Source organism: Onychomys torridus, chromosome 14 (assembly GCF_903995425.1).
Source record: "Onychomys torridus chromosome 14, mOncTor1.1, whole genome shotgun sequence".
NCBI lineage: Eukaryota > Metazoa > Chordata > Mammalia > Rodentia > Cricetidae > Onychomys > Onychomys torridus.
The window spans coordinates 5,583,092-5,595,251 of record NC_050456.1 but is presented as its reverse complement, the minus strand read 5'-3'; the positions used below and the strand labels follow the sequence as shown (position 1 = coordinate 5,595,251).

Below are 12,160 nucleotides of genomic sequence, written 5' to 3'. Positions count from 1 at the left end.
GCAGTACCTTTCAGCATTTGACATAAGAATGCAATTTGAAAACTCTCCTACACAAGTATATCCACGGGCAAGAAAAAACATGAGGCTGCTCTCTGTGATGCCTTTTTATAATAGTAAATGCAGAAGAGACCTCTAATGGTTATTCATAGGGGAATATTGCATTACCAGATGTTCATCCAATACAAACTATCCTACTATAACCTCATTTCTTGATATGCTTGTCCTATTTAAAAACATAAAGTTGTGGGTCAGGCAGTGGTGGCACATGTCTTTAATCCCAGCACTCAAGAGGCAGAGGCAGATGGGTCTCTGTGAGTTCAAGGTCAGCCTGGTCTACAGAGCAAGTTCCAGGATAGCCAGGAGTGATACACAAAGAAACCCAGAACAAACAAACAACCCTGAAGTTGTAATGTAGAGTGATAGCAGAGCTCTGCGTGTGTGTGTGTGTGTGTGTGTGTGTGTGTGTGTGCACATAACTCACATAACTGCAAGGGTATGCACACCTGTGAACACACATGTAGACACTAGGTCAGGATGTTGGGTGTCTTCCTATGTTGCTCTGTGGTCTCACTGAATAGGAAGATCACTCTTCAAACTGTGGCATTGCTGGTCAGGGGGATAGATGACCTGGGTCAAAGAGTCCCAACTGTTTGTGATGACCAAGTTCTGGAGATCTAATGTAATATAACTATGGTTAACAATCTGCTAAAAGGGGGTTCCTAAATGTACTTACTGTATGCATACCCAAAAAAGAAAAATGATAGCTGTGTGAGGTGCCAGACATGTGAATTGTTATTCCACATTGTGTGTGTGTGTGTGTGTGTGTGTGTGTGTGTGTGTGTGTGTGTGTTTACATGCTAAAAACATAGTAGCATACCACAAATCTATGTAATTGTTACTTTTCAATTGTATCTCAATAACACTGTGGAGAGGGGAAAAGAGCCTGGGGAGGCAAGAAAGGCCAGGCAGCCACTTGTAAAAGGCATGATGCCACAAGTTCTTGGCTGTGTCTTCTCTTGTGGACTGGCAAGAGCTTATGCTGAAGGCTTTAGTGACCCAACAGGTGTAGGAAAGTTCTGTCTTTGGCGTTGTACCAGGCCTTCTGGAGAGGAATAAACAAGGCCACAGGAGACGGGAAGCTACCCCAAGCCCCAGGCTCTGAGCTCTGGCCCTTCAGCATTAAAGCTTTAGAACATTGAATCTTGTGATCTTGGATTTGTTCTTTCTTTGAAGTTCACGCCAAGAGTCCAAATGGTTGAGATGGCCCTAAATACTTGTCCCAACTATTCTCTTACAGAAGCATGTGCTCATCAGAAGAAAAAAAAAAAAAAGGTTTCCTTCTGTGTGTGGACCTTGCTTATAAAAGCACCCAGTTGGCCTCCATGGTCAGCTAAGCTGATTCAGCATATTGTTTTCAGGGGTTTCAGGTTCGCCTTATATTAAAGACTGCCCCAAAAGCCTAAAGCAAAATGCCTTACCTAAGCAAAATGTTCAATTTTATACTGGTTATAAAGGCATTTCTGTCAGTTTACTTGAAAAGAAATCCAATATTGTCTCATTATTTTTGAGTGCTGACTAAATGTTTGAAAAATACTAATTTAGAATTTTATTTTTAGATTTCGAATTTGGGGATAATGTTGACAAGTAAGTGTTATTTTTTTTAATTATATCTTTGTTTTTATTATCAGACTGTTTCATAATTGTCTCATTTTTAAATTATCCTTATCTTCCAAAATAAATTTTAATTAATTAAGAAGTATTATCTTTTCAATAGATGGAAAATGGCTGTTTTTCTTTGACAAGTGAGTTCCAGCTATGTGTTCATATTTGACATGTTCAGGCTTTTAATGTGATGATTATAACCTCAAATAAATGAGTAGATGATTAGATGTATGAGATATTAAAACTTGTTAAGCACTATTAGTTATTCCAAATGAGGAACTTGGCTTGTTTGCTTTGCCACTAAATATGTTCAGTAAAAGCAATTATCATATAGATTAACATTTTTGCATTCACTAGAACTTACATTTCCCAAAGCAAATAGCTCATTAATTCTACAGAGGACATTTCAAATTCATGAATACTAATGAATCTAGAAACCATTACTTTTCTATGTATGAACAATTTCTATGGGTTCAATGTTAGAAAATATTCTCATTATATGCAAGATATGTGGAGAAATAATCTCAAAATAAAATGTTTACAATATTAATATGCATGATATGCCAAAAGTATTTCCAGTTTGTTATTTAATAGTTTCCCACTACGAATACATGAGTATGTGAGACTTTTTTAATAAATCCTGAAATATATCTAGACACTCCACTTTAAAAATGAACCATGTACACAATAAAAATTGTGTCACTTGGCCTGAGAGTCAAGGCATTAAAGCCTGCAGTGCTGGTGGGTACTTAGCAATTTACTCATTTAAATAAAATTTCAGGGCTTCTGGTGTACTCCAGAGGTAAAATATTTTTGTAGGATGCATAAGGCCCTGGATGCCACCCTCAATACACAAACACAATCATACACAATATAATGTTGGCCAGACCTACCTGGTTTTGATATAATTGCTACCTTTGCAGGACAGTGTTTGATGACCCTGAAGATGCTGTGTTTGCAAGATCCATGAAGAGGTCATTGATGGCCATTACCTCTATGAACTGGGACACCGTTCCAACACGAAAGGAAAAGTATGAAGAGGAGAAGATGGTGAAGTTTCCCCAAATGGTCATGATATCCCTGAGATAACAGTACTTTCCAGAAATCCTCGAGCTATTCAATTGTATGTTAAAATGTCCCCATGACTTAGCACATTACACATTTACTGCATCCTGTAGTTTATAAAAAGGACAATCAGTGATGGGAAAATGATTCCTACCCTATAGGCTTCTTAATGTAAAGGTGTTATTTGAGTTAGCACGAACATAGGAATGTACGCAAATTCTAAGTGTAAAACTCAACATATATCCTCTAATAAACAAGGTCATGTAACTGGCACTGTTGATCAAGTAATAAAGCATTACTAACTCTCTAAAGCCCCTTCTTCCTGTTAGCAGGCACTGTCCACCCTTCCACACAAACCAGCACCCTGATTTCTAGAGAGCAAGTTTGACTGTGAAATCAAGAGCATGCTTGATTGTGAAAGCCATATACACACAATCACAAAGGATGAACACTCGGTGTGCAGCTTCTCACATTTGCTGTTCTGAGGCAGCTCTGTGGTACTGCCATAGTGATGGCTCTACAGTTTCACTACTGCACAGCAGCCCGCCATGTGACTACATCATAATTCAGCTACCCAGCGCACTGGCTCTACATCTCTGGGACACTGGCCAGTTCTGGGTGTGGGCTAATGAGTTTTGGGCCAGCCTTGCCAGAAGTCCAGTGCTAGGGAATAAAGAAACCAGACAGCCTTTCCCAATTGCCTGGTGCTGAGTGACAAAATTAACAGTTTATCCCACGCTCATTGCTGGTTCTCTGACTTAAGAGCTCTGTCAGCTTATAAAGGGTAGTGGCATTTCTCCCAATCCTGCTCCTGCTCATGGAAATGTGGACTGACATCACAGAGGGCAAGACATGACAGCTGAAATCAGTTCTTGGTCCCCTGAGTCTGGGCTGAGTCTGAACAGGCAGGTGTGGTTCCTGGTGAAAAGGTCAGGTAGGATCAGGAGAAGCAATGACCTGAGTATCTGGGTGACAGTGAGTGCTGTTGTGGTGGGAATGGTTGTCCAGTGTTCAAGGTCAGGTGATATACTGAATCAGCATGTTCTCTCCCTCCTTCCCTGATCACTGACTTTGAGGGAGCCCTGTGCCAGGATACCCAGTCTTCTGGAGAAGCCTTCTCTTGGAGGCTCACAGTTTTCACGGGTTCTTTAGCAAGACCATACGGACATAGCAGTGGCCTATTTGCTCTTCAAATAGTGCTGGATATTCCCTTGCACCTGTCCTCATACTGAAAACCTGAGTAACTAGTGGAAGCCACTCATCAGGAGCTGAGCTGAAGCGGAAACTCGGGGTAACTGTACAAAGAGTGTGTCTCTCTGTGTGCACTACTGCGCATACCTGTGAAGAATCCATTTTGATAAAAACAGTATAGTCAGGATCAGGCGTAAGGAGACCTGTAAGTTGTATAAGTAGTATTTTAAAATTACTCTAGCAAGTGACAGACAAGATACTGTAATCTCTAGATTAACTACTGAAAGACAGAATAAAGTAAAAAGGGCTATACCTACAATAGGATGTATAGTGTAGCCCTTTGTAATGATAGAACGTGTGGTGTAACCCTTTGTAACAAGAATGCATGGCATAGCCCCTTGTAATAGTGACAGAAAAGAGTAGCAAATTCACTTTATTTTATAAAATATTTAACATTGTATTTACTTATTTTTTATTTAAATTTTTTATTTATTTTACATACCAACCACAGATCTCCCTCTTACTCCTCCTCCAGTATACCCCCATTCCCCGATTCATGCCTATCCCCTCCACCAAAAGGGTAAGGCCTCCCATGGGGAATCAGCAAAGCCACACCAAGAGTGAGCAAGGTGTCCGACCACAGGTAATGGGCTCCAGAAAACCAGCTCATGTGTCAGGGATATATTCTGATCCCACTGCCAGGAGCTTCTCAAACAGATCAAGCTACACAACTATCTCCCTTATGCAGAGAGCCTAGTCTAGTCCCATGCAGGCTCCACAGCTATTGGTCTAAAGTTTGTGAGTTCTTACAAGCTTGGTTTAGTTGTCTCTGTAGATTTCCCTATTATGATTTTGACCCCCACCCACCCCTTGCTCATATAATTTCTCTTCCCTCTCTTCAATTGAACTCCCAGAGCTTGGCCTGGTGCTTGACTGTGGATCTCTACATCTGCTTCTATCAGTTACTGGATGAAGGCTCTATGATGACACTTAGGGTATTCACCAATCTGATTACCAGTGTAGGCCAGCTCAGGTACCCTCACCACTATTGCTAGTAGTCTAATCTTGGGTCATCCTTGTAGATTCCTGGGAAATTTCCTGGTACCAGGTTTCTTCCTAACTCCATAATGTCTCCCTCTATCAAGATATCTCTTTCATTGCTCTCCCACTTCATCTCTCCCCTAGCTCAACCATCCTGTTCCCTCATGTTCTCATCCCCCATCACCTCCCCTCTATTGCCCTCCTTCATCCAGGTTCACTCATGGAGATCTCATCTGTTTCTCCTTCCCAGGGCAATCCATGTATCCCTCTTAGGGTCCCCCTTGTTCCCTAGCTTCTCTGAAGATGTGGGTTGTAGTCTGATCATCCTTTGCTTTACATCTAGTATCCACTTATGAGTGAGTACATACCATGTTTATCCTTCTGAGTCTGGGTTACCTCACTCAGGATGATATTTTCTAGTTCCATCCTGCAAATTTGCCTGCAAATTTCATGTTGTCATTGTTTTTACAGCTCAGTAATTCTCCTTTGTATATATGTACCATATTTTCTTTATCCATTCCTCAGTTGAGGGACATCTAGGTTGTTTCCAGGTTCTAGCTACTATGAACATAGTTAAGCAAATGTCCTTGTGATATGAGCATCCCTTGGGTATATGCCAAAGAGTGGTATCATTGGGTATTGAGGTAAATTGATTCTCAATTTTCTGAGAAACTGCCATACTGATTTCCAAAGTGGCTGCTCAAATTTGTACTCCCACCAACAGTGGAGGAGTGTTCCCCTTGCTCCACGTCCCCTCCAACATCAGCTGTCCTCAGTGTTTTTGATCTTAGCCATTCTGACTGGTGTAAGATGGTATATCATAGTCATTTTGATTTGCATTTCCTTGATGACTAAGGATGTTGAACAATTCCATAAATGCCTTTCAGCCATTTGAGATTCTTCTGTTGAGAATTCTGTTTAGATCTATAGCCCGTTTTTTTTTGTTTGTTTGCTTTGGTTTTTGTTTTTGGGGTTTTTTTTTTGTTTTGTTTTTTGTTTTTTTGAGCTGAGGATCTAACCTAGGGCCTTGTGCTTGCTAGGCAAGTTCTCTACCACTGAGCTAAATCCCCAACACTAGCCCATTTTTTAAATTGGATTGTTTGGTATTTTACTGTTTAGTTTCTTGAGCTCTTTATATCTTTTGGAGATCATCCCTCTGTCAGATGTGGGGTTGGTAAAGATCTTTTCCCATTCTGTAGGCTATCATTTTGTCTTATTTACCATGTCCTTTGCCTTACAGAAGCTTCTCAGTTTCAGGAGGTCCCATTTATTAATTGTTGCTCTCAGTGTCTGTGCTACTGGTGTTATATTTAGGAAGTGGTCTCCCATGCCAACGTATTCTAGGCTACTTCCTACTTTCTCTTCTATCAAGATCAGTATAGCTGGATTTATGTTGAGGTCCTTGATCCACTTGGACTTGTGTTTTGTGCATGGACAGATATGAATCTATTTGCAATCTTCTACATGTTGACATCCAATTATGCCAGCACCATTTGTTGAAGAAGCTTTCTTTTTTCCATTGTACAGTTTTGGCTTCTTTGTCAAAAATCAGGTGTTTATAGGTGTGTGGATTAATGTAAAGGTCTTCAATTTGATTCCATTGGTCCACATGTCGGTTTGTATGCCAACACCAAGCTGTTTTTATTACTATAGCTTTGCAGTAGAGTTTGAAGTCAGGGATGGTGATACCTCTAGAAGTTGCTTTATTGTAAAGGATTGTTTTAGCTATCCTAGGTTTTTTTGTTTTTCCATATGAAGTTGAGTATTGTTCTTTCCAGGTTTGTGAAGAATTGTGTTGGGATCTTGATAGGGATTGCACTGAATCTTTAGATTGCTTTGGTAAGACTGCCATTTTTACTTTGTTAATCCTGCCTATCCATGAGCATGGGAGATCTTTCCATTTTCTGATATCTTTTTCAATCTTTCTTAAAGGACTTAAAATTCTTGTTATACAGGTTTTTCACTCATTTGGTTAGAGTTACCCCAAGTTATTTTATATTACTTGTGGCTATTATAAAAGGTGATGTTTCTCTGATTTCTTTCTCAGCCCATTAATCATTTGTATATAGGAGAACTACTGATTTTTTTTTAGTTAATCTTGTATCCCACCACATAATTGAAGGTGTTGATCAGTTGTAGGACTTCCCTGGTAGAATTTTTGGAGTCACTTATGTACACTATCATATCATCTGCAAGTAGTGAAGTTTGACTTAATTCTTTGCAATTTGTATCCCCTTGATCTCCTTTTGTTGTCTTATTGCTCTAGCTAGAACTTCAAGCACTATATTAAATAGATATATGGAGAGTAGACAGCATTGTCTTATTCCTGGTTTTGGTGGAATTGCTTTGAGTTTCTCTCCATTTACTTTGATGTTGGCTGCCGGCTTGCTGTAAATTGCCTTTATTATGTTTAGGTATGTTCCTTGTATCCCTGATCTCTCCAAGATCTTTATCATGAAGTGGTGTTGGATTTTGTCAAAGACTTTTTCAACATCTAATGCAATAATCATGTGGGTTTTTTCTTTCAGTTTGTTTATATGATGGATTACCTATAGACAGATTTTTCATATGTTGAACCATCCCTGCATCTCTGAGATGAAGCCTACTTGATCATGGTGGATGATTTTTCTGATGTGTTCTTAGATTTGGTTTGCCAGTATTTTGTTGAGTATTTTTGCATCATTATTCATGAGGGAGATTGGTCTGTAACTCTCTTTCTTTGCTGCATTTTTGTGTGGTTCAGGTATCAGGGTAACTGTAGCCTCATAAAAAGAGTTTGGCAATGTCTCTTCTGTTTCTATTTTGTGGAACGATTTAAGGAGTATTGGTGTTAGCTCTTCTTTGAAAATCTGGTAGAATTCTGCACTGAAACCATGCAGCCTTGGACTTCTTTTTGGTTGGGAGATTCTTTTTTTTTTTTTTTTTTTTCTCGAGACTGGGTTTCTCTGTGTAGCTTTGTGCCTTTCCTGGAACTTGATTTGTAGACCAGGCTGGCCTCGAACTCACAGAGATCCACCTGCCTCTGCCTCCCAAGTGCTGGGATTACAGGTGTGCGCCACCACCGCCCGGCATCATTCTTTTTTTTTTTTTTTTTTGGAGCTGAGGATCGAACCCAGGGCCTTGTGCTTGCTAGGCAAGTGCTCTACCACTGAGCTAAATCCCAATCCAGTTGGGGGATTTTTAATGACTGTTTCTTTTTCCATAGAGGTTATAGGTCTATTTTAATTGTTTATCTGGTCTTGATTTAATTTGGGTATGTGGTACTTACCCAGAAAATTGTCCATTTCTTTTAGATTTTCCGATTTGGGTGGAGTACAGGTTTTAAAAGTATGACCTGATGATTCTCTGGATTTTCTTGTTGTCTGATGTTATGTCTTGCTTTTCATTTCTGATTTTGTTAATTTGGATATTCTCTCTCTGCTTTTTGGTTAGTTTGTACAAGGGTTTGCTTATCTTGTTGGTTTTCTCAACCAACACAACTTTTTGTTTCATTGATTCTTTGTACTGTTCTTTTTCTCTTTTATTGATTTCAGCCTTCAATTTGATTATTTCCTGGCATTTATTCTGTCTGGGTGAGTTTGCTTCTTTTTGTTCTGTTAAGTAGCTAGTGTGAAATTTCTCCAACTTCATTCCATAGGCATTTAGAGCCATGAACTTTCCTCTTAATATTGCTTTCATAGTGTCTCATAAGTTTAGGTATGTTGTACATTCATTTTCATTGAATTCTAGGAAGTCTTTAATTTCATTACTTATTTCTTCCTTGACCTAGTGGTGATTCAGTTGAACATTATTCAGTTTCCATGAGTTTGTAGGCTTTCTGTAGTTGTTGTTGAAACCTAACTTTAAGCCATGGTGGTCAAATAAAATACAGGAAGTTATTCCAATTGTTTTGTATCTGTTGAGATTTGCTTTGTGTCTGAGCATGTAGTCAACTTTACAGAAGGTTCCATGGGGTGCTGAGAAGAAGGTATATTCTTTTGTGTTTGGGTAGAATTTCTGTAGATGTCTATTAAGTCTATTTAAGTCATAATATCTACTAGTTCCCTTATTTCTCTGTTAAGTTTCTTTCTGTCAGACCTGCCCTTTGGTGAGAGTGGGGTGTTGAAATCTCCCACTATTAGTGTGTGGGGTTCGATGTGTGATTTAAGCTTCAGTAATTTTTTAGACATATGTGGATAATCTTGTATTTGGGGCATAAATGTTCAGAATTGAGACTTTATCTTGATGAATTTTTCCTGTGATGAATATGTAATGTCTTTCTCAATCTCTTTTGATTGATTTTAGTTTGAAGTCTATTTTGTTAGATATTAGGATAGCTACATCAGCTTGCTTCTTTAGTCCATTTGATTAGAAAGTGTTTTCCCAACCATTTACTCTGAGGTAGTGTCTGTCTTTGAAGTTGAGGTGGGTTTCTTGTATGCATCAGAAGGATGGATCTTGTTTTTGTATCCATTCTGCTAGCCTGTGTCTTTTTACAGGAAATTTGAGTCCACTGACATTAAGGGATATTAATGATCAGTGATTGTTAATTTCTGTTATTTTTTTGGTGGTAGTGTGTATGTTTACCTTCTTTGGGATTTGTTGGTGTGGAATTATCTATTGCCTCTGTTTTCGTGGGTACATCTAAATTCCTTAGGTTGGATTTTTCCTTCTAGTGTTTATTATAGGGCTAGATTTGTGGATAGGTATTGTTTAAATCTGGTTTTGTCATGGACTTTCTTGTTTACTCTGTCTATGATGATTGAGAGTTTTGCTGGGTATAATAGCATGGGCTGGCATCCATGGTCTCTTAGTGTCTGCATAATATCTGTCCAAGACCTTCTGGTTTTCAAACCATTGAGAAGTTGAGTGTAATTCTGATGTTACTTGGCCTTTTTCCTTTGCAGCTCTTAATATTCTTTCTTTATTTTGTATGTTTAGTGGTTTATTATGTGGTGAGGGGACTTTTTGGGGGGTTCCGGTCTATTTGGTATTCTATAATCTTCTTATATCTTCCATAGGCATTTCCTTCTTTAGGTTGGGAAAGTTTATTCTATAGCTTTGTTGAATATATTTTCTGTGCCTTTGAGCTAGTATTCTTCTCCTTCTTTTATTATTCTTAGTTTTGGTCTTTTCATAGTGTCCCAGATTTTCTGGACATATTATGTTGTGATTTCTTTTTAGATTTAATGTTTTCTTTGACCAATGAACCTATTTTCTCTATCGTATCTTCAACACCAGAGATTCTTTCTTCCATCTCTTGCATTCTGTTGGTTATGCTTACATCTATAGGTCCTGTTCAGTTACTCAGATTTTTCAATTCCAGAATTTTCTCAGTTTGTGTCTTCTTTATTGCCTGTATTTCAATTTTCAAGTCTTGAACTGTTTCCTTCACCCATTTGATTGCTTTTTCTTCATTTTCTTGACTTTCTTTAAGAGATTTGTTGATTTCTTCCAATTTTTGTTTGTCTTTTCCTTGATTTCTTTAAGAAAGTTTTTCATTTCCTCTTGAAATGCCTCTGTCATCTTCATAAAATCATTTTTAAGTTTGTTTTCTTCTGCTTCTTCAACACTGGGATGTTCAGGTCTTGCTGATGTGAAACCACTAGGATCTGGTGGTGCCATATTGCTCTCTACATTGTTGAATGTATTCCTGCACTGCCATCTACCCATCACTTCCTCCAATCAGTGCAAACAGTGTCTATGTCTCAGGGAGCCACTCTTGGTTGAATTGGCACTATCAGTGCTTGTGTCTCAGGGAGCTTCTGGGGTCTCAGGGGCATGAGTGGGTTTGGGGACAGAGTGGGACTTGTAGATTTCAGGGTCCAATGGGGAGTGGTGGTGGTCAGGCCTGCCCATAGGAGCCTTGCCTGCTGGCCTACAACTGGGGCTGTAATGGGTGGGGGAATAGGGGCACAGGTTGTGCTTCTGGGCCTAAGGCCTAGAGGCTGGGGTGACCAGCTGGGAGAACAGTCATGTTTACTTATTCTTTATGTTAGATGACAAATTAAAGCATGCCTCACTTGAATGAAGAATTTTTTTTTTTACATGTGCATTAGTCCTATAAGTGATTAGAAGGCTTTGTTTTCTTAGTGTTCTCCATTTTCTCTGGCTCTTACTGTCTTTCTGCAGAATAATTGTTTAATGATCTGTTGTATTTGTTTATGCTGCATTTGTTTAACTATGTAAAGATATGTTGCTGTTTCACCTTCTCTGCCTAAGGCACTCGATTAGTCTAATAAAAAGCTGAATGGCCAATAGCTAGGCAAAGGAGGGATAGGCAGGGCTGGTGGGCAGAGAGAAAAGGGGAACCAGACAGCTAGATGGGGGCAACCTGATAGTGGCCAGACAGACAGACACGGGGAAAGCATCACTGTATGTCAAAGTGTTTGTACCTGAGCTGTTTATGTTTCTCCATTGGTAGCATGCAGTGTACCTTCTGATACCAAGAATACTAAGCCAGTAGGGGTGAAGACTATAGGTAGGGACCATCTCAACCTCTCCATGTTCAGTGGGTTGCATGGGTATGTCTTCAGCAATAGGACCCTGCTGTCAGTTGGTGGAAACCCACCAATAGCCTCGGCAATAGCCTGAGTGGTTTGGGTGTTCCCATTTGGTCAACAACTCAATGAGACTGAGGCAGCATGCATAAGGACCTACACTGGTCTGCACCCAATGGGTTCCTAGTTCTGAAAGGAGAAATGGACACACACCTCCCTCTCCCCCACCCTCACCCCCTGCCCCTAGCCCAGAAGCTATCTCCAACTGATAATCATTTACATATGAAATAAAACTTTGACTCCAAGAGAGTCTCACTGGGAAACAAACTACTCTGAAGGGTAGACCACATCCCCAGCAGTAAATGGCCAGCAGAAAGTGAATTCAGCAGTGTCTTTGGAGGTTTCTTATTTCACTATGTCAAGGCATTTTCTTTTTTTAACTTTTTTCCTTTTTTATTGTTTACTTTCTCCCCCCACCCCCTGTAGCTCTTGGCACATATATTGTGGCTTCTGGTCATTTTTTATGAGATTCCTGAACTGTGTGAACGTGTGTTTCCAAGTCTGTATCGGTTGGTGCCTCTCCTTGGTCTCTTTTCCTTCTGTCTCTCCTATTCCAATGCATATGTTTTTGTTCTATCTTATTGTATTATATTTTATTATTATCCCTTGGAAGCCTGCTTGTTTTCTAAGGAGAAACAGAAAGACAGCGATCCGAATGGGAG

General features: G+C 39.5%; 1 protein-coding gene across 1 annotated transcript in view; it reads left to right on the top strand.

Annotated features, from left to right (window-relative positions):
- Lrrc72 (leucine rich repeat containing 72) overlaps window positions 1-2,751 on the top strand; it is a 51,808-nt gene extending 49,057 nt beyond the window's left edge. Inside the window, exons 8-9 of the mRNA XM_036205393.1 lie at window positions 1,617-1,644; window positions 2,586-2,751. Of these exons, the coding sequence (XP_036061286.1) occupies window positions 1,617-1,644; window positions 2,586-2,751 (194 nt within the window). The remainder of the gene's footprint in view (window positions 1-1,616; window positions 1,645-2,585) is intronic.
- The last annotated feature ends 9,409 nt before the right edge of the window (window positions 2,752-12,160 follow it).